At 42.4% G+C, this 22,393-nt stretch overlaps 1 protein-coding gene across 1 annotated transcript in view; it reads left to right on the top strand.

Moving 5' to 3' along the window:
• The first annotated feature begins 259 nt into the window (after window positions 1-259).
• AP3D1 (adaptor related protein complex 3 subunit delta 1) overlaps window positions 260-22,393 on the top strand; it is a 43,831-nt gene continuing 21,697 nt past the window's right edge. The window contains exons 1-9 of the mRNA XM_032203499.1: window positions 260-509; window positions 14,741-14,836; window positions 15,476-15,556; window positions 16,286-16,366; window positions 17,606-17,713; window positions 18,080-18,209; window positions 19,384-19,523; window positions 19,788-19,861; window positions 21,688-21,737. Of these exons, the coding sequence (XP_032059390.1) occupies window positions 414-509; window positions 14,741-14,836; window positions 15,476-15,556; window positions 16,286-16,366; window positions 17,606-17,713; window positions 18,080-18,209; window positions 19,384-19,523; window positions 19,788-19,861; window positions 21,688-21,737 (856 nt within the window). The 5' untranslated portion in view covers window positions 260-413. The remainder of the gene's footprint in view (window positions 510-14,740; window positions 14,837-15,475; window positions 15,557-16,285; window positions 16,367-17,605; window positions 17,714-18,079; window positions 18,210-19,383; window positions 19,524-19,787; window positions 19,862-21,687; window positions 21,738-22,393) is intronic.

Raw genomic sequence — 22,393 nt, 5'->3', positions numbered from 1 at the left:
CGGGGAAGGGGCGGGGCGAGCGGCAGCAGCGCCGCGGCTGTGGCTCGAGGACGCGCGGACAGGCGCGGGGGGCGTGGCCGGGGCGTACGGGGGCGTGGTCTAGCAGAGATGGGCGGGGCCTAGCGGGGGCGGGGCCGAGCCCTCAGCTGACCGGCCGCCATTTTGTCAGGCACTCGGAGGCCGAGCGCAGCCCGGAGCTGGGGGCTCGCGGCTGCTGGGGCCGCCCCCGCCGCTCGCCCGCCCGCCCCGTACGGGGCCAGCGCCGCTCGCGCTCCGCTCCCCCCCCGGCCTCCCTGCCTGGCATGTGAGCGGCTCGGGCCCGCTGCTCTCACCCGGCTTGTGCAGGAGCCGCGGCGGCGCCCCCGGCTGGGCCCGGCCCCTCAGCCCCGAGCGCAGGCCCCGCCGCCGCCACCATGGCGCTGAAGATGGTGAAGGGCAGCATCGACCGCATGTTCGACAAGAACCTGCAGGACCTGGTGCGGGGCATCCGCAACCACAAGGAGGACGAGGTGAGCGAGGGGCCGCCGGCTGCCCCGCGGGGTGGCACCGCCTCGTCCCCCGCGCCGCCCCCGGCTGTGCCGTGCCTCCCGGCGGGGTCCGCTCCGCCGCGGGGTGAGGGGGGAAGGAGGCGGCCCGCAGCCCGCTGCCTCCAGCCCGCTGCCTGCAGCCCGGGCTCCGTGAGGCCCAGAGGCCTGCGGCGCCCCGGGAAGGAGCCGCTGCTCTGGGGAAGGAGCGAGCAGGAATCAAAACTAGGAAGGGCGGCGCTGGGTGGTGGCAGAACGGGGAGGCGGGGGGAGAGGGAAGCGAAAGGGAGGCGATGGGCCGGGGAGGAGGACGAGGCAGAGGCCTGCTGGGCGCTGCTTTCCACGTCCCGTGTGATCGCGGCGGGGCGGTGAGTGCCGTGCATGGTGGAGCGGCTCCTGCGCGTTGCCGCACACGGGGCAGCGATGTGTGTGTGGCGTTTGTCACCGTGGGCAGGGAGGCCGAGCGCAGTCACAGCTCAGCTGTCAGGTTCCCGATGCTGCACGCCTTACAGCTAAAATGCCTGTTCCTCGTTTCAAAGCTGTCGTAGGCAGAAAGCAGCTGGATGTGTTGGCCTGTTATTCCCTCTTGTATTAGAGGCACGTGATCAGGAAATTAGTATAGGTGGCGTAATTAGTCATCAAGAACACATTATAGGAGGCTTCCCACATTGAATTTGAAGCGTTGCATGTTAATTGGGATGTAACGGACACTAAGGGTGGCATTTATGTTAATCTTTAACTAAGTAGTCATGGCTTTAGCTTTCTTACAGCCTAACGGTTATATTTTTGGAATATAAGTGATTTGCTGTGGAGTTAGTGACACGTTAAAATATTTGTATGTTACCATATCCCTTCCTTAAAGTGGGATATCCGAATGGTATCGGCTATGAAAGGTATCTGAAAAAGAATTGCACTGGTATTACTAAATCAAATGTTTAAGCTAATTTAATCAGGATTCCTAGTAATTTCTTAATTACAGGCATTGTTGGACTGAAGTGTGAAAAACCACTTCCTAAACCATTTGCTGATGGCTTTTAAGCTGGTCATTGAGTGCAGGATGAGGCCTTGTTCACTAGTGATGTGTGGGAAGCTTACATTTTTATTTTACTATAGATTTGATCTCTGGGCTCTAAGAAGCGTGTGGTGCCCTGCAAATGTGGCAAGCTGTGGAGGAAGGGGAACAGAATGTTTATGTGGACACTTTAAAGTGTTATGCTTAAAGCTGGAACAGGTAAACTGAATGCATAGAGCACTTCACCTCAGCATGCTTAAGCCCAGTTTGTATGATGTCTTGCTTTTAGTAAGCATACTTTATTCGTTTGTGCATAGGCCAGAACATTTCTTCAACTGCCAGAGCTCTGAGGTTTCCCCTGATGCAGGTCCAGGTCTTTGTGGCTCTAGCCCTTTTTGAGGAAGATTAAATGTACTGTTTAATTTCTAAGATAATTTCATGACAAATAGCTCCTTTTCCAGGATTCTGTATGTATTCAGAGGGTAAAGAGCACAACCACTGTTCTGCGGTCAGAATTAACAAGTTACTGTGCGTCACAAGCCAGACTGAGTTCCTGCTTAGCCTATGACAAAAAATAGTGTATTGGCTTTGATTTCCTCTGTTCTTTGAAGTTAGGAAAAAATACTTGGACAATTTCATAGGGCTCTGTGTATTTGTTGTTACAGTCTTGCGTGCTCTCTCTAGGATTCACCGAGGTCAAAGCAAATGCATTGCCTCCTTCCCTAAGAGGCTGGTGGCGGTTGCAGGGGTTGGATCGTAGCATGGTAGTATTTTAAACAATGGCAGCTCTTCAGTTGGAAATATTTATTGACATTGTGAAATGGGTATCTGTCGGGATAGTTCCTCTTTTATTCCTCATGTGCACAGCAGAAATGAAAAACGGATCTTCAGGATGTGTTCAGCTGAACAGTAGCCATTTCCCTGATGAAGTGTGAGTCTTCTGTAACACGATCTGCTTTGGAATCCTTCAAAGATCTTGCTTAATTACATAAGGTGGCTGCAAACTGCACAGGGTTGTTCTTTTTTTTTTTTTTTTTTAAGCTCTTGAAGAGGACTGTGAACTGTAACTAAAATGCTGGGCACTGATTCGGTGCTTCTCAGGGAACGGTCTTCTGATTTTCAGGTGACGTTGCAAGATCAGTATAATATTTTAGAGGAAGTAGTTGCAAAAAGATCTTCCTTTCCCACAATGCTTCTATTGTTGATTTTATCTACTGAGTATTGCTCAAATATTGAATGTAGTTGTTTGAATGACTTGTGTGTGTCTCCAGATAATTGTCTAAGCTCAAGAGACACAAATTCCTGAGTAGGACCAAGTGTTTCAGACAGCCCAGTAGCTGATGGATCTCAGCTCAGCAAGAATTACTCTATGAAAGATCTCCGAAAAGGGTGCACAGAGGTTGTTAATAAAGTGACACTAAAGAACTGGAGGTATGATTATTGCTTTGACTTCTGATTTAATTAAGCTTTTTGCAGAAGCAAAAGTGTTTTGTTCTTAAATGTGACAGATTCCAATTCCTCTGCAGGTGCCGTCCCAAGCTGTTGGATCTAGCGTTTCGCTGCCGCCTCAGGGGTGTGTTTGTAGCGCAGGGCGTGCCGAGCGGTTGTCACCCAGGGCTGGCTGTGGGAGCTGTGGGTTTTGCAAATGCAGCTTTTCACCCAGCGTGCTGCATTCTTGCCTGATGGTAGTATGGCCTCTTGTCTTGCTGGGCCTTAGGGCTGTACCCCAAGCCTAGTTGTGAAGTTGATGGAGTGCCACAAACTCCTCGACAATAATTTTTAAGTGTTCCCTTCAGCACAGCAGAGGAATTGAGAGAGCAGTGGAGGCTGACTGGCACTTCAGCTCACATCTTTGCTGCAAAGTGCTTAATTACCTGTGAGAGGCCATTTTAATTTTAGTTTCCAATCTTTAGATAAAGCTGACCTGTTTATTTTGAATTTAAAACACTGGGACTGAAGTGGTGGTGTTCTGTGAGGATGGGATTACCATCCTCACAGATGGGGGAGATTGTCCTTCAGTTCATGCAGACACTTCTTAGTGCAGATGTTCTGTTCATTTTCCAGCCTTGGGGAAATTTGGAGTTGCATTATCCTACTGGGTAGTACACGCAGTGTGAAGAGGCAGTGTAACTGCTTTAGATCTCCTCCTAGTTCAGCGTGTCGTGTTTACTGGACACAGATGCTTTAATCCGTGTGCTCTTCCCTAGTGCTAAGTCTGCAAGGAAGACGTGATGTCCTGTGCCATTCTCCCCTGGCCTTTGCTTCTAATACCTTTCTCTTTCGTTTGGAAAATGAATCCTGATAGTGAAAGCAGTGAATCTTTGATCTGTTCTGACAGGGTTTTGTCCCCTGTGGAATAACTTCTTCCACTTTGTGCCTACTTTTTATGTATGTGCTGCACAGCAGGCTAACGGGGAGTGGCTTGTGCCACAGGATGTTAAAAGTATAATAGATTTTTTTCTAGATGTTCCAGACTGGGAAATGATTTCTGTTTAGGGATGTTCTCCTGAACCTGAAATACAAGGCAGAGGTAATCCTTAGATGCTCTTTGGATCATGCACAGTGTTTTGTATTAGGGGTGAAGAACGTCTTTGTTCCCAAATGAGGAAAGTACTGTCAGATGCTATAGCGAGAGGCTCCTTTATAAAACTGAGATGATAAAATAGCTGAAATGGGGCTGTTAAATGAGTGGCGCCTTGTCCTGTTCAGACCATAGCCCTTTGTGTTTCGAGTGCGTTTGATTTACTGGAGGACACTTAAGGAGGGGAAAGGGCTTAAAGTCTTGCACAAAATTTCTGTGCACTTCTCTCCTAACTAAAGAAAATCACTCTCATTTCTGTCAGTGAAGCTGCTGCTTGTGTGAAGGATTAGCACTTTAAATTTTTGGTAGTTGATAGTTAAGGAAAAAGCACATTAAAAACCTTGTGCTCTTCCCTGGGTAATGCTTAGTGCTGTCACATCGCTGGTTCGCATGTAAGTACTGTCATACATGATGTCGCAGAAGCAGCCTGGGGAGAGACAGGGTGACCAGTATTTCTGGCTGGAAAAACTAAAACTTAATTCTGGTTGATCTGTAATGATAAATGAGGGACACATTGAGTGTTCTGTGTGATGTACTGTGAAATACGTGTCTAACGGATCAAATACTAGCCTTACAGAGCTGCCACTGTGTTCTCACTTCCTAGGGACTGTTACCTGAGGAAAACAGGCTTGAGTTGCTTAAAAAAACCTTTTCTGTTAAAATCAAGTGCTGCTGTGCTTGACTGCACAATTCCAGTTACTTCTCTGACATGCTTTCACATGAAATCATGGTGTAAGGGGTTTTGAGGAATCCTGTAAAATCCCAAGTCTTCTGGGCATACTGTGTCACCAGCAAGGCTGGAGATCATCTAATGCAGTGGTCTTCTGCAGCTTGGCATCTGGTCCCTTTATTGATACCTAATAGTAAAGGAGGGGGGGGTGGATCGTGGCAGGAATTTTGAGGAATGCTGAAAATTTTGTGGGTGCCCAAGACTGAAAATACAGGGAAGCTTTATAGTGGGAAGTAGGCACAAATGTAGGTATGATGAAACTTTCTTCAGGTGGGCTGGGTTTTCGTAGCAAATAATAGGCAGTGTGCAGCTCATTGATGACAGACAGCTCTTTCAGTCGCTGATGCTTGATCGCTTACTGCTCATCATATGTGTGTTTGTATCTTCGAAGGGAGCTCATTATTCCACCCACTTTTGAGTGGATCTAGTGTTGCCATTGTTAATTCTTGGTGGCGTGTGTGAATTGCTGGGAAACGACAATCAGAAATAGGAGCAATACACAGAAGACTGGATAAGGGCCTCACACCAAGCAGTAAGGAAGCAGGCTGGTGGTGGCCTCCAGAGGTGGCAAGGAGCAGGGTAAGTGTCCTGCTGGACCTTCTGCATCGTGGACAGTGAGGGGTCCGGCGTGGAGCCTCGGAGTAACAGCCAAGATGTGGGCTTTGTCCTGGGTGATTACAAGCAGAGAGCAGCTTAGGCTTTGCATTAGTGCTGCCTTTCATTAGCTTCATGCTTTCTCTGGTGTTAAATATGATTTAATTGTCTGTGGCATGAGTGGGGCTAAGAGCGTTGTTGCCTGTCTGGATTCTTTTGTAGCTGGCTCTCTTCTGAGGGTTTGAAGTGCTCTGGACAAATTGCTTTCTCACACATGTAAATAAAATTCTGCCTAGGCAGGTGCAGGAAAAAAAAAAAAAAAAAGGTTTTCTGGTATCTGGGGACATACTGTACCCCTTGTAGGGCCAGGGGAAGAACATCTAGAAAAATAAAATTACAAGCTAACTATATTTCTGTGCTGTGGTTGTCTTCACAGGGTTGTTTGTTTGATGCTTTCTGATGCAGCCATCTTTGTCCAGGTGTTGAATGCAGAAAATGGGTCCTTCTACAGACACTGACCATGTTAGAGGAAATAACAGAAGTTAGTGAAAAACCTCTTCCTCTGCAGTGTGGTTAGTGAATAGTTTTGGTGCAAAGAGTAACTTTAGATTTTTCATCTAGAAGTGCTGTTTGATGACGTGTCCCATTTCTGGTGGGATATAAAGAGCAGCAAGGGAAGCTTTAAACAATGTGCATCAGAAAGACCAAGTCATGGGACTAGTTATAAAGAAGCATTTGTGTTCCTTAGCTTGCTTAAAATAAAACAGAACTGATCCTGAAAAATATGTTTCGTAATTGAAAAGGGAGTCTGCTTAAATCCAGGTGGCAGGAAGTAAAAAGATTTTTGATTAAGCTAAAAGATTCTGCAAATAACATGGTTAGTAGTAGTATAGGCAGTTGAGCGTTTTTTAACGAGAAGCATACATTCAAAATAGCTGACAATATTTACAAGCCCCCTTGAAGGTGTCACTGGTTATGGAAGGATGTTGGGAACACACGGACTTACGTCCTCGTGCACTGATTGAACTGAGTTTGTAGGCTGTGTAGTTGAATGTTGCATTTTGTATTAGCTGTTTCTTTTTATAATTTATTGGATAGCCTAGATGGTCCAACCTGTTAGCTTTTGCTGAGAGGTTCATCTGTGAAAATGTTTGCAATGGGAATTAGGCACAGATGTGGGTATGATGAACCTTTCTTCAGGTGGGCTGGGTTTTCATAGCGAATTTGGGCTTCCACCTATTGCAGCGTGTGACTGCCTTGAGGAATGTAAGCTCATTTTGAGCAAGTGGTATGATTATACAACAAGAAGCATGTGAAAAAGTTTTCTTGAATTAACCAGATGTTTGTTATGAACTTAAGAAATGAGTAATGGCTACAGACCATCTTTTTCTTCATTGTCCTTCTTATTCTTCCATACCTGAGAACTTCTCATGCCACAAATCAATGTTACCTCTTTGAAATATTTTTGGTGTTGCATTTATATATTATGTTAATGTATTATTAAGCATCTTTCTATTGTTGATGTTCCCCTCTAGACTAATTCCAGTCAGCCAACTCTTGAAAACAATAGATACTTTAGTTCCTTAGCAAGAGACTTTTTTGTATGCGTACAACAATACATCCTTGTAATAGAGCTTACCTTCACCGAAGCCTGAAATTCTGCACAGAAATATGCCTGGGACTGACTAAGAAGTTGGAAAATATACTGTAAAGGTACTTGTCTAGCTCTTCGCATTGTAGTGTGGAAATAAAAGGTCAAGTACCTATTGTGTTCTCAGGGATAAGCATCTCTGGCTGTCACCTCTCTGTGGTCTTCAAAGCTGTCTGCTCAGATATGGCCCCTGAGGGTTTTTTAATTGCTGTGCAGTTAAATTAACAAATACCGTGATCAGACTGGAGACCTTTATATTAAGGGACATCTCTGAAGTCTTACTGAAGACGCATTACTTACTGATATATATTGGACTGTTTAGGTCTCGCTATCTAATACTGACTTAATTGTTGGCACAGACCAGGTGGGGAAATGCTTCAAGATGGCTAATGTCTGTGCTGCAGCTCCCCAGGTAGGTGTTTCTTTGTATAAAACATTGCAATTGTCTGTGGCCAAACAGCCAAAAAGGGGCTAGTCAAGAGCAAACCCGACCGATCTGCAGTGCTCCGTGACCCAGGCAGCGTCGCCCTGGGGTGCCTGCACCAGCCTAGGCCTGCGTCTGGCTGGGGGTCGCATTGGGTGCTCAGCTGCAGCTCCCCAGCTGATTGTTCTGCCACGTCTCATCCCTGGCCTCTGCTGACCTGTTTGGAAGATGGTGTGTGTTTGTACAGCGCCCTGTGGCGCTGCAGGGCTGCTCTTTGGAGAGCAAGTACTGAGCAACTCCAACAGGTTGACATGCTGAGCAAGTGGTGTACTTGCTTATTTTATAAACTAGCTGAATTTTTGTAACAATATTTCAGTGTTTTTTACTGACTTGTAAATTATATCAGGGTAGATGGATGCACCATGCCAAATTTCAGTTGGTGTGTATGATTTCAACCAACCATATACCTGTATGTGTATGTAAATTGATTTTTGCATTCCTCCATAAGTGTCTTCTGGCCAAGGAGCCTTGCTGTCTTGCTAGCAGTTGTACCAGACAAAGGAATAGTGGATAATGCACCACGTTTTCAATAAATACTGTAGGAGAAGATGACTGCAAAATGAAATGTCAAAGGTTGGCCTTGAAGTCAACTGTATTTATCATTGATGGGGACAATACCCTGGTCTAGGATCATGAGACCACCTAAAGGATGAGTGAATAAATCCCTGGAGAGCTGAGTAGTAAAGGCAAGATAAGTAAGTCCTGTTCAAACACGTGGCAACATGTTGTAACAGTTCAGCGAAAGATAAGCTTGGCTTTTCCAATGCCTTTCCGTGTTTTCTGAACTCCGTATTGCATCTGAACACCTTTTGCATCATTTTACTTTGGTTGCTGCAAACCTGCTTAAATGAATGTTGTGCAACTTCCCAGTTGTAGCTTATATTCTTGCCTACTTTACCTGGGATTTGGCTTTAGGGAAGTCAGTTGTAAGATAATGTGTGGGAGCATGTGACTGGGAATTGTTTCTTGCCATCCATGAAGCAGTCTTTAGGAGGGATCCTGTTACTTCTACTGTATTTAAATATTATAGTAATTTTATTTATCTATGATAGAAGTTAACAACTATTATGCTTATCTCTAATGTTGTGTTCAAGTGAAGGCAAAACTAGCCAAGAGCTTAAAAAACCAGCTGTTACTTCAGTTGATTTATGTTGAGCTGTTGAGGTATGATGCTGGTGTTTCAGGTACTGTAGTCAGTTACTAGGGTTTGTTGACATGAAGGGCTTTTGGGGGTTTTGATGGCAAACAATATGTTTCTTTCAGCCTTCTTCCAAAGTTAGGAGGTGGCAGATGATCTGTGCTGTGCTCATAACAGGCTCTTCTGCTTGAAGCATAAACAAATTAGAAAGTTGCTTTGCCTCCATGAGGTGTCTGTGGTGTAACTGCCTTGTATGTGAAGCACCATGGTCATGTCATGTGGCTCGCATCCTGCAGGTAGTACTTTATTAAGGTCTTCTACAAAACAACCACCAAGAGGTGGGGGCAGGCAGCTGTTACTGGTTCCCTGGAAGTTGGCGCGGTGGTCATAGCACAGCTCATGTGAGATCATCACGTGCTTGTGCTCAGTGTAATTTCATGGGGTTTAATGTCAAGCATGTCTCAATGTTACAAAGAACTGATAAGCGCTACTGTGCTCAACACAAGTGTCATGCTCTGTACTTCTTTAATATTGTCTTATTCCAAATGTTGTTTTACGATGGTAGTAATGCGTTCATTTCATATCTCAGTGCCTCTGGTGTAGACTGTTAATCATCCCTTTCTCAAACACTGTATTTAACCCTGAAGATGTGGTACAAACAGGGACTGCCGATCTTTGACGCCTGCTGTTGGTCTGGGTCGAAAGCCTGTTGCTGTTGGAATAAGCGCCAGGCATGAGCCCCAAATCAGCTGCAGCAGATCTAGTGGGTTGAGACTGGTCCTGTTAAGGACTTGAAGGATTCACTGCCTTCTGTTTGCTGAGCTGTAACCCTAAGGGGTGAGAAGCAGTTTGCTTCCTTTTGATTTCAGAGATTGATGCAGTGGTTCAGATAAGAGTCCATCTTCTTCAAGACTATTGGAAATGCATATAATTCACAATTGGTTTTAATGTGAAGTTATTACAGTGACATTTATCTAACCACTACTGTCTTCTCATCTCCTGTAAAATACTAAGTTTGAATGCTGATGGAAGTGCAGCACAGAGCATCACGCTTCCTAGGAATGTGATTGCTCTGTTGGAGGAGCGATTTCCCAGCCTTGTTTGTGTATTGCTAGAAAAGAAAAATTAATCTTTTGTGAACATCTCTGAAATCATCAGCAAAGACCAAGTTTTGTCTTGAGCAGAGCTTGGAACACAGTTTGAACGTTTTTCAAACTTAATTCAAAAAACATGGCTTGGGAAATAAAAAGAATCCTATAAACTGATGTTTTGGCTTCTTACCATGACCCACTTTTCCTTCCTTCCCTCCCTCTGTCTGAGGGATTGTTTTTGATTTTTGGTACCTTCATTCTCGCTGTAGCCACTCATGCTGGCTTAAATGCATGTATTTTCTGATTGAGGTCAAGGATTCATTAAAGAATTTGGGCTTATATTAAATGATGTTGCATATTTTGTCAGTGGGTATGAAGTGCTTGCCCCATCAGCTTGGAGGAATACAGTAAGGCATTACGATTTCATGCTGTGCACACAGCTTTGTTGAGGGATTGCTCTTTATATCCGCAGGCTTTTCTTGGGTTTTAGCTGTACTGCTCCGAGTGATTCTGTAACTTTCCTCCTCCTGAAGGATACAAGAAAAAGCAAGCCCCGGAGTGGCTGCTCTGGCATTTTCCCCGTGTTACTGTATGCTCTTCAGCTTTTGACTGTGGAGTCGCGGCCTTGGCAGGGCTGCCATCGCCCTGCTGATGTTCTTTCACTCACTGGCTCTGCTTGTTCTTACCTCCAGCTGGAGTGAGAGGCTTCCTTGTGATCGCCTTGTTTGCTCAATGCAGTCTGGCTGGGAATGGCTCAAGGTCTATAAATATTGGGACTTAAAAGTGCTCCTCAGCCAAGCAGCCAAAGCGTACGAGCAATTGAGTAGCATCCCAGGAAGGCTTCATGTATGACTGACAGGGCCAGTAGTTAAGATGTGTACTGATACTGGGTATTGAATCACTGCGTATTGATTCAGTACTGTGAGCAGAAATGAACTCTGAAGTGTTTCCTTTTGCTTTCCTTTCTTCATGGAATCTGAAAAGTGTTTAAGGAAAAACTGAACCAATTACATCCTTGGGAAATATTTGTTTTACCACACTAGAGAACTGCTATACTCGAAAGCTTTATGCAAAAAACTATCAGTGAGTCAGTGCTGGGAAAACTAACCCAATTTTGGTCTATTTCAGTACTTAAATTATTTTTTTTTCTTGCAAATATTTAGGCCTTGCTTGGTGTCCACGATGCCTACAGATATCCAAACACTTTTTTTCATTGCATCGCGTGGTCCTCCTCCCTTTCACTGTCTGCTTTGGCTGAATTGCACGGCTCAAAGGCTGTGTGGGGCCAGGGGACCTCATGCGGTGTGGCGCTGCTTTGGTGGAGCAACGCTGGGCTGGTGCTTCGCAAGGTCAGGGTGCTGCTGGCCGGAGAGCCAGGAGAAGCTCTAAAGAGCTGCATGCGCACACACACACACACACGCTTATTTGCTTTGTGTTTAGTTAGATGGGGCAGGGAATTTGGGATGGGAGCTGTTTGTTGGGTTTCAGATCTAAACAGGAGACTAAACAGAGTGGTTTTCTTCATATTGCTCATTAATGCAGTGCTACTCGAAAGAGATTAACAAAAAGTTAATACCCCTGAGCCTTTAAAGCGTTCTATATATAGGCTTTCATTCCTTGTGGTCTTTTAGGATTTGGTGTATGTTTATTTTGGAAGGACTTTTCTGCTCTTCAGAAGGCCTTGTTTTAGTTTCCAATATGATTGAGTTCTCCAATACGCTTTTCTGTCCTCCTTTAAGGAATTTGCTCGTTCTGTTAGACTAGATTACTGGCAAGGGTTTGCCTGCAGGTTGCTGAAGCTGCTGGGTGTGCCTGGAGACTCAGGAGCCTGCATTTGGCTGTGCTGGAGTTGTACAGTATTTAACTTCTGTGCTATTTTGTCCCCCTTCTGGTCATGCACTGGTTTGGATTCAACTCCTGAGAGGATTTTAGGAAACCGAGGCTAATGTTTAAGCAGGTTTGGGTAGGAGCTGTGAGAAATGACAGTGATGCTTTCTGGGTGTGGGCAGTGCAGTACTCTGCATGAAAGCAGGGACTGGCCCCGCTGCCCAGGCCATGGCAACAAGATACGTGCGCAGGATTCTGTGACACTGCTCTGGTGCACTGAGCCTTGAATATTTTATGCTCCCCTAGCAGCACAATGTGTTAGGAGATTTGTTGCATGTTGTGTGAGTCGTTCTTTCAGCATCTCAGGTCAAATACATATTTCCTACATAAGAAGTTTTTCAGCTTAAACGTGAATTCAGGTGGCCAAGAAGGCCAACGGCATCCTGGCTTGTATCAGGAACAGTGTGGCCAGCAGGGCTAGGGAGGTGATCGTCCCCCCCTGTACTCAGCTCTGGTGAGGCCGCACCTCGAGTACTGTGTTCAGTTTTGGGCCCCTCGCTACAAGAAGGACATGGAGGTGCTTGAGCAGGTGCAGAGAAGGGCGACGAAGCTGGTGAGGGGCCTGGAGAACAAGTCCTACGAGGAGCGGCTGAGGGAGCTGGGCTTGTTCAGCCTGGAGAAGAGGAGGCTCAGGGGCGACCTTATCGCTCTCTATGGGTACCTCAAGGGAGGCTGTAGCGAGGTGGGGGTTGGCCTGTTCTCCCACGTGCCTGGTGACAGGACGAGGGGGAATGGGTTTAAGTTGAGCCAGGGGAGTTTTAGGTTAGATGTTAGGAAGAACTTCTTCACTGAAAGGGTTGTGAGGCACTGGAACAGGCTGCCCAGGGAAGTGGTGGAGTCACCATCCCTGGAAGTCTTCAAAAGACGTTTAGATGTAGAGCTTAGGGATATGGTTTAGTGGGGACTGTTAGCGTTAGGTCAGAGGTTGGACTCGATGATCTTGAGGTCTCTTCCAACCTAGAAAATTCTGTGATTCTGTGTGATTCTGTGATTTTAAACTCTTCCATGGGAGTTGTCTGGACTCGGATCACCGTCATGACTGTTTAGAATCCCAAATCTTCTATTTTCTAGGAGAAGTCTCCTGGACTCCATATAGTCAAGCATTTGCAGGCAGTGCTATCCTTTCGCGGCAGGTGAGATCCACTCCTATTCAGGAGGACAGAGGAATGCCAGTAGAGGAAAGGGGCGTTTGGCCTGCCTTCCCTTAAAACGAAGACTTCTGATACAAAGATATTATTTCTATCCCAAATACAGGCACTTCAATGAGTTTAACTTATTCCTATGTAAATTCATTTGCTTGCTTACTTTCTTTAATCAGGCCTGTGGGGTTGCATGGAGGGCAGGGCTGCTGTTTGAGGGACCTCCATAGGCTGCAGGAGTGGGACAAATGAGAACTCCAGGGAGGTCAACAAAGACTTCTAGTAGAAATCTCTCGGAATAACACATTTCCATCAGAGCTTAGCATTGCCTTTTATCCTTGTGTAAGTGCAAGATTTGAGAGAGAGGCCAGACAAATTACTCTGTTTACATTAAGGCTGTTAACCCAATGGAACTGTTCCTGCACTGAATTGTGTGCTCACTGTGCATCCTGATGGTGGATTCTAACTTTGGTATCACTACACTCTAAATTGGAGCAGTATGGATTGCCATTAGATGGCTGCTGCATGGAGCTTGAAGTCCTAGTGTTAAAATTCAGTTGCTACTTTTCCTCACCTGGATCGTTGCAGCATCTCATTGCACTACAGACCTTGTATGGTTCTTTTGTTGCCACCCACTGTTGATTAAAAATAACGTTCTCTGCTTCAAAATTTCATGACATTAAGCATGAGTATTGCTGTAGGACATTGTAGAATGCCAAAGAACAGTTGGGATAATAAAATTTAATGTAAAGAGAAGTGTTAGTTAAAGGCAGACTAATAGACTTCTGTGTGGAAAATATCTTTTTGGTGGAAGGTAATGGTATGGAGGCGGAGTTCTGCTTTGAAACTAGGTAATTGTTTTCTGACCCGGTTCTTCCGGAAATTGACTTATTTATATTGAATGATAAATGCACTGCTGTATGTGTGGCTTTTTAAGGAGAGATTATGTCCCTGCTTTTAAGTTTTCATGACTTCTGTAGCAGATGCGTTCAGTACTTAAATCATAATTAATTGTGAACTGAAAGAATCCCAGAGTTAAGCCTACTTATGAAGTAAAATCTGTACAGATATTTTTAGATCATGCATTTGCCATATCCCTCCCACCAGCACAGATGTGATTGTTTGGAAAGAAGCTAAGGGCCAAATAGTTAAATGTAAACATTGTGACATTTGGCTCTGAATTACTGAGAAAATCATACAAATAACTAGGTGTTGCTTTTCAAAATGTGTAAATAGCAAAATCAGTTAGCTAATTCCTGTGCTGGGGAGGGTAGGCATCTTTGCCAATTCTGGAGTGAATGGCAAGTGCCAGCCAGAAGTACTTTTACCTAGTGAAAGACTTGTGCTCTGCTCCTTCAGGTGTGAGGACTGTTCTGAGTGCACATCTGCAGTGCTGTATGCATCCAGCACGCCCAAAAGAAGAGAGGACTCATCTTTTCATCAAACAACTTAAATTTGTGGGCTACTTAGTCTTTTATGTGATTATTTCTAGGCGTAATGACTCAGTAATCTCTGGCTTTCCATTGAGGTAAGGGTCTAATACATGTTCTAGGAGAGGTGAAACTCAAGTGTTTGTTCTTACCACTAGGCACACGATCTCCATTGACCAGCTTTTGGCTGCAAGTCTTTGATCCTAAAGCTCTAGGCTGAACAGTGGGGTTGGAGGCAGAAGACAGGAAATACAGTGAAGAAACAACTTAGTGTACTTTCAGTTTTGTAATAAAGCATTACATTCTTGTTAATGAGCAGTTCCTTCAGAGTAAAGTGCTTACCTAAATGTTGCATGCAAGATGGATTTGGTTCTTGCAAATGATGAGTTCTGCTGCCTTCTTCCCATTAATGTGTTGGAAATCTACAGAAGTGAATGTTCCATGGTAAATGAGCGTGCATGTTTTTTTGTTTCCCTCAGGCAAAATACATCTCCCAGTGCATCGATGAGATCAAGCAGGAGCTAAAGCAGGATAACATTGCAGTGAAATCAAATGCAGTCTGCAAACTTACATATGTAAGTGCCTTGTGGGGATACAGTGCGATTGCATCTTTTAATTTTTTCATCCTTGTTGACTAGGATCTAGCCTGCTTATTCTTAGACTGGTTTCACAGCTAGCTTTAACTGTTTGCAGTGCAGGCTGCGGGTAAAAATGCTCCCGTACGTATCTCTGACATCAGAGTCTGCGTGTTCCCATTCCATTCGTTGTGCTGGCACTAGTATTTGTGCAATTTTATTGAGCTAGATCAGGAAGCTAATCTGGTTTAAAACTAATCCAATTAAAAAAAGTAGTTCTCATCTGGATTGTTTCTTAGGTAGTTACATGAGCAGTTTTTCTTTGTGCAGTCCTTTGCAGTAAACAGGAAAACTGTTAAAGAGTGATTTATTTTTTTAAGAGGGAGAAAAACTGTCCACAGTGATGCATATAAAACTGCTATGTAGTACCTGGAATTAAGGCAGAGTTTAAAACTTGATTCTAGTGGAACTTCTGGATGTCTTCAGCTTATTCCAGGTGGCATAGAACATAACAGTGGGTCATAATCTTGAGGTGTCTTGTAGTATTATTTTTGGACTCCTGTTCTATGTTTAATTTTCTGACTTATTTTTTGAGTCTTGTATTTTAGAAGTTAGTAATCTAGCCTTCTCTGCTTACAGTTACAGATGCTGGGCTACGACATCAGTTGGGCTGCTTTCAATATTATTGAAGTCATGAGTGCATCGAAGTTTACATTTAAAGTGAGTTTTAGGTGTAATTACTCCTGTACTAACCAAGCTGTTTCATTATTGTATTTAATATATTGGCACATGATCGTTTGATTTCTTCAGTATGGAAAGGACATAGACTGTTTATTTTCTAGTATATAATACTTGACCTGCTACTATAGGCTTTTTCTATTGGGTATTTGACAACAGCTGTTAAATCTTCTGTGGAAAAAAGTGCACGGTTCTGTGTGGGTGGATGTGTTTTTTTCCTCTGTAAGGTTTTGTTTGTGCTTATTCTTTTTCACCAAATAAATAGGATGGAACATTACTTTGTAAAGAATGGCTTCCAGATTGGGCTTTCATACCTGAAAGTCAGGAGTTAAGGAGTTTTGGTACAACAAGGACAAAATAAATATTCCCCGTTTCTCTTACTGACTGTCCTATTTTCTACATCATCTTGGCCACTGAACCTGTACATTCTAACAAAGTGCAGGGAGATAAAGATAATTTTAATACCCGTAAGGTAGATGTATTACATCTAAAGATTACTTGTCTGAGATTATTAAAAAGGGTTTATGTCAGGAAAAAATAGAGAACCCTGTTATGCAAACCTCTTGTCTAATTGTTCTGCTTTTGCTGAAAGCAAAAGCTGGTAGCTTTTGTTCTACCAAAATTGCGGTAGAACCACCAGTTGTTGTTGATCTAAACATTGTCTAAACTTACTTTTTAAAAGTGGCTTTTATTCTCCTTGCCTTTTCACAGAGAATTGGTTACCTAGCTGCCTCTCAGTGCTTTCATGAAGGGACTGATGTAATTATGTTGACTACTAATCAAATCCGAAAGGTAAACTCTTGATTTCAGTTCTTAATTTTTTTGTGCCCCGTCTCCCTATTTGTGTTTTGAAAACTGTACAACTTTTTTAAGGATCAACTTCTTTTAAAGAATATGAAATTGTAGAATTCTATTTACTTGGTTTACAGTCTGCTTTGATTATACAATCTGAAGGATTAATGGAATGCTTAGTTGTCCATAGGCTTCCCTTTTGCTGTCTCATGCCAGCTGTCTGTATTTACTTGCTTAAAAAAGATCAGTGGGATGTTATCCAGTATCTTTCCTAAAGACTGCAGATACGTTAAAGCCAGAATGTGTTGCAAAGTTTTGTTGCTCCTTAAGAAGTAATTTAGCTATTCTCAAAGTAGAATCTAATTTTGTCCCCCCTACAAGAGGTATCAAAATGAGATGCAGATGACACAGAATCCTGAAGGCCTGTGTTTAGATCTCCTATTGTGGTCTTGTACGAATGAATCCAGACTGTTAATTCTCAGTTTGTTTGCAGATGCTCTGTGCAGTTCACTTCAAATTTGTTTCCCAATAACTGCAATTAAGGATTCATCCTGTAATGCTCCGTATTCCATGAGGTCTGGTTTTGTAGTCTGCAAGTGAACATGCTCAGATAGTATTAATTTTTTTTAGGAGTCAGAATCGTAAAAACATCTCAGACTATACTACATTGACTACAAATAAGTACAAAGAAACTTGACAAACGAAATTTGTTCTACACCATAGCCTGTGTTCCCTCTTTATGCACTGAAAGTCATGGTGCTGCCAGCAGCTTGGAAGGAAAGCAGTCTCATTTCTCTAATATATTAAGCTAGGACAGTGTTATGCACTCATCAAGAGTGCATGTTCCCAGTGAGGCCAATAACAACTTGGTTTTGATTTAACAGTGTTAGTATTTAATTCTTTTTTTTTTTTTTTTAGGGTTTTAAATATATTTGTGATCATGTCTGAGTTTTTTAATTTTTTGCCACTTCTGAAATACCACTAGGGTATGATGTTTCTAGTTGCTTTGATGTTGCAGTCACCCATCTATAATTTAAATTCCCCGTGCCAATTATTAATCCCCATGGTAGCTGTATTTTAGCAGGTGGTGGAGGACATTCCTCTTAATAGCTGGTATAAACGTTCCCATGGAACAGAAGCTTTGCTTCATATCTGTTGAGTGAATGAAATTGGTCTGAAAAGTAGTTTCTCAACATCCTTTGTGATCTTAAATTTTTGAGCTTCTTTTTCCTTTTTTAGGATCTGAGTAGCCCTAACCAATATGATACTGGAGTTGCACTGACTGGCTTGTCCTGTTTTGTTACTCCAGATCTTGCCAGGGACTTGGCAAATGACATCATGACACTGGTGAGTTGATAAGACTCAGTAATGTTTTTTTCCTATAATTAAAGAATGTTAAATTGTTCAAATCTAGTAAATATCTTTTACATTTAGAACTGTTACATATGAAAATTGACACTTTTCCCTTTTGAGTCTTTTGGGGACCTCTTACAGCCTTTGTGGCTCAGTAGGATTGCGTTGGTTATTTCTGTTAGTTGGGGTGGTAAATGATGGTATTTTGCTCACCCGTCAGAAGCTGAGTTTTAGGAACCTGAAGTAGCCAAGTCTCTTATGAAACACTTTTGAGAGAGACTCGTGTGGACACAGGGCCTTGAGAAGAATTTTGGAAGTGTAAATTTGCTAAGAGCCTGATCCCAATTATTTCGTTAACAGATGTCCCATACGAAGCCTTATATCAGGAAGAAGGCAGTGTTAATCATGTACAAAGTTTTCCTGAAATACCCAGAGTCCCTCCGTCCTGCGTTTCCTCGCCTTAAAGAAAAACTTGAAGATCCAGATCCTGGTGAGTGGATTTTAGTAAATTGCTTCTGCTCCAAAACATCTAGGTATAAATGCTTTTCAAGCTTGTAGAGAGGAGTGAAAAATGAAAAAATATCTGAGCACAAACAGTGATTGAATAGGTAGATGGCCATATGAGAGTTTTGACAGATGTTACCATATTAAAAACGTGTTCTAGGTCGTTCTTCAAGGCTAAAGTTACTAAAACTGTATCGGTGGATTAAACTTTAATGGGACAAAGCTGCTTAGTGATCTGTGGCTTGTTGCTTAACTTGACTGTTGAAAATATTTTGGGTGATTTCAAGCTTTTTGTTTCTTGTGCACTTCTGTAAAGCTGCAGCTATTGTCTGTTGGCAATAGATGTACTTAAAATAGTCACATTCAGTAGACTTTTTTCTTCTAATTGGTGTTACTGGAAGGTACTAGTCTTCCTTCACAATGCCAAAATGCTGTATATCTTTTTCAAGGACTATGTGCATTGTAGTTTCACAAACTCCAGTTGATTTCTGTGTGTAGAAGGAAAATGTAGATATGTTTGCTTGACTGATTTGTTACGGGCATGTAAGATGCATCTTTCAGGGACAATATTTCTTAAAAACAAAGAAACAAGCCAAACCACCTGCAAAGGAAGAAACTATTTATGATGCTTTATGGGAAGAAACTACTACATGCTATAAAACCTAGACTAGAAGACTCCAAATTGAGATCAATTTGAGACTGAGCAATTAGAATTAACTTGTTCAGTCATCTTGTTTAAGATTTTCGTTTTCTGGTTTAATTAAAAATGTCTAAATACATTTTAAAGAAGCAGTGTTTGGAAACTATATGGTAGATAAGGTTAATGATTTTAATTTTTGTCTGTCCCTCAAACAAGCTATCTACAGTAAGGAGGGGAGGAGGATGGCAGTGTCCTGTTCTCTGATAGTGGACACAAAGCAGATATACATAGTTTGATGTATTAGAAAGCAGCCGAAATTAAATAATATCCTTTCTGAGTTTGTCTTGCATTCCTATGTTTAGTTCGCTACTTCATCACTGGTAATGAGGCTGAACCATTCCTCTTGGAATGTACAAGTCTGAATGTTTAACTGCCTTTGTTCTGGGTGTTCTGCACCAGAAACTTCAATTACAATTAAAGTATTTATGAGAATTCTGCTTTTCTCACTTCTATTTCCCAGGTGTGCAGTCTGCTGCAGTAAATGTTATTTGTGAGCTGGCTCGACGCAATCCCAAGAACTACCTTTCTCTTGCTCCACTCTTTTTCAAGTTGATGACATCGTCAACCAATAATTGGGTTCTCATTAAAATTATAAAACTGGCAAGTATTCTCTACCTATACTTAGAGGATTGGGACCCTCATTAAACTGTGTTAAGTATGAAAATAGGTTTCTTGCTTGTAGGTATAGTTACCTTTAATTCTAATTAAAAAAAGAACCAGAAGTCTCCTAGTGTTTGTGAACTTAGAGTAAAAAATAGTTTAATATAGCTTAGTTAAATATAATGAAATGTAGTTTAAATAATGTTTTTATGTTGCTTAAAACCAGCTATTAATTCAGTTTCTTGTTTGTACTTCTTAAAATAGTTTGGTGCTCTTACTCCATTAGAACCTAGGCTGGGAAAGAAATTAATCGAGCCGCTGACCAACCTCATACACAGGTATGTATAACAAATACTACTTTGTTTACTCAGGATTAGTGAAGTGTGTGTTAGGTAGGTCAGTAGCCAAGTCTAGTGATGCATTTTTGAACTTCTTCCTGAGCTTGAATGTGTTGGTTTCAGTATCAAAGTAGTAATATTAGAACTATTCCTTTAAAAAAAAAAAAAAAAAAAAAAAAAAAAAAAAAAAAAAAACCTTGACTGAGATAAAATAGCCTAATGAGGACATTTGGGTGTCAGCTGTCTTGAATTTCTCAGAAGCTTGCATGCTTTGACTTCACTCATTTTAAGCCAGGGATTGCTTTGGTGCATATATTTAAACAAATACAAAAAAAAACCACCTATGCTTTAAAAAAAAAAAAAAAAAGCTGTGTATTTGCCTCTTCTGTTCTTCTGCACGTTTGACTCTTGACTTTTTTGGAAGTGCAGTTAGATAAAGAAATCTGAAGATATCCTTGTGCCTTGTTAAAGCTGGTTTGTGTTATTATTTTGGATCTAATTCTGAACTAAACTCAGAAAGGATGAAGGAATAAAATAAATATTTCCAGATATGGAAAGAGTGTATTACTATGTTGGAGTTACCAAAGGTTAAGATCGGTTTCTCTTAATGTGGCAGAGCATGAGGATGAATGAGAATTTAAAACAGATGTGTAGCAGTGAGAGGGAGCTCCAGACAAACAATTTCTCTTCATCCTCAGAGTGCTGCTTGTAAGGCTGGTTCTGAGCAGACCGGCCAGAAGGCTTACATCCAAAGAGCTAAGGAGAGTTTTGCGACAGTGATGCATACATACAAACTCACTAGAAGCAGTACTTCACTAGAAAAAGCAGCAAGATGGACAGAATGTCTTCAGTCCTGTCTGTGTCCTCTCCACCTTCCCCAGCGTTTCATTATTTCCGAGGACATAACCCTGTTCTGATTGGCTTCCATTGTCAGTCAGCTTGGGTCTCATATCACACATGCATAAGGCCAGCCTGCCACCTACCACAAAATGCATAGAGAGCAAAAGTGATTGTCCCAGTTCTGAGCATGTCAGAGTCATGGATACCATGTGCTAGGTGACCTTCACAGGAGCAGTTTGTGACTGCTGCTTCCAGAGCTGTTTGCTCATGACCTTTGCAGACCTGCTTTTCCAGAAGCAGTCCTTTGTTACTTGTGAGTTTTGCTGTGTGGCTGGGGGACACTTTGTTTCCATTGTGTAAATCAGTTTTTCTAAGTGAAATCCTCAGAATCGCACTGTATTTACCGAGTGTTCAACCGACGATTTTCTTGAAGTTATGTTTGGAGTGGAATAGGACATTTGAAAATACATTGCTGGCTTATAGGAATGAGCAAGAGTCTGCTGTTCATGTGTGACTCATTCTCTTTGGAGAGAGAGACCTGGAGATTGTCCATCTGCTTTTCTTATCGTAAATTTTTGACCTTGGGCAGAGGACTTGATTCGATCCTTGGACAAGACTGGTTCAGTGCTCTGAAACTGGGACTGAGATTTTGAGTAACCGCTTCCTTCCTTATCCCTCCTGTTACAGTACTGTTATTTGCCTCTTCTTAGAGAAGAAGTGACTTAATCCATCTCTACTACATTCTGTTTTGGAAGTCAAGGAGAGGACTGCAGCATCAGCTTCCCCCTTACGTTCAGAAGCTAGCTGTACCACCTCCCTCCCATTTATAAGTGAGAATCACTTCTTCTAGTTTGGAGGTATATGGAACAGAATACTGGCAGTTTCCTGTGTAATTAAAGGTGTTAACTAGCTCCAAGATATTGCTGACAACTCTTCAAAATGTGATGGTTTTATTCCCTATTTAAAATACTTGATTTCTGTTTCAGCACCTCAGCCATGTCTCTCTTATATGAATGTGTGAACACAGTAATAGCAGGTGAGAACTAAAATTTGTGACCTAGAAGGAACATGATGAACTTTGTCATCAATTAATTGTGACTGTTTTTTAACTTAATGTATTTCTATAACCAAATTAAATCACTCGGCAAACTTTCAGTGATTTCTTTCACTGTGTAACTGTAACCCAAATCTTTTGTTGTCAGTAGATGAGGCTAAGTTATTACAGCTATGTTTTATTTGCTAAAGGCTAAAACAAAGCACTAACAATGAGTAATTATATTTTATATAATTTATATGTTATTTATATTCAAGCTCCGAAGTGTTGTTAGAACTGAAATATGCCAGCAGCAATAAAATGAAGAACATGGTCAATGCCTCATAAAAACTTTGACGACATTTTCTTATGTGAGGAAAAATAGTAGGCTTTTTTCTTAAGCTGTGGAATTGGAGAAATAAAGAAGACTTGGTGCAATTCCTTGAATGAAGTCACTGAAATAATAGATCTGTAGTTTACATTCATTTTTGAGTGGGGAAGGGATGTGAACTCACTACTGGGGATGGAGAAAAACTGGCAAAATGGGGTAACATGGTATTCCAGCTGAAACCTGGCACATTCCTGCCTTCGTGGAAGCAGAGGGTTGTTGATATCCACCATTCGGCTGTAAGTCTGTCTCATGGGTAGTTTGGCATTCT

Source organism: Aythya fuligula, chromosome 26 (genome assembly GCF_009819795.1).
Source record: "Aythya fuligula isolate bAytFul2 chromosome 26, bAytFul2.pri, whole genome shotgun sequence".
NCBI lineage: Eukaryota > Metazoa > Chordata > Aves > Anseriformes > Anatidae > Aythya > Aythya fuligula.
This window is presented reverse-complemented; position numbering and strand designations above follow the sequence as displayed.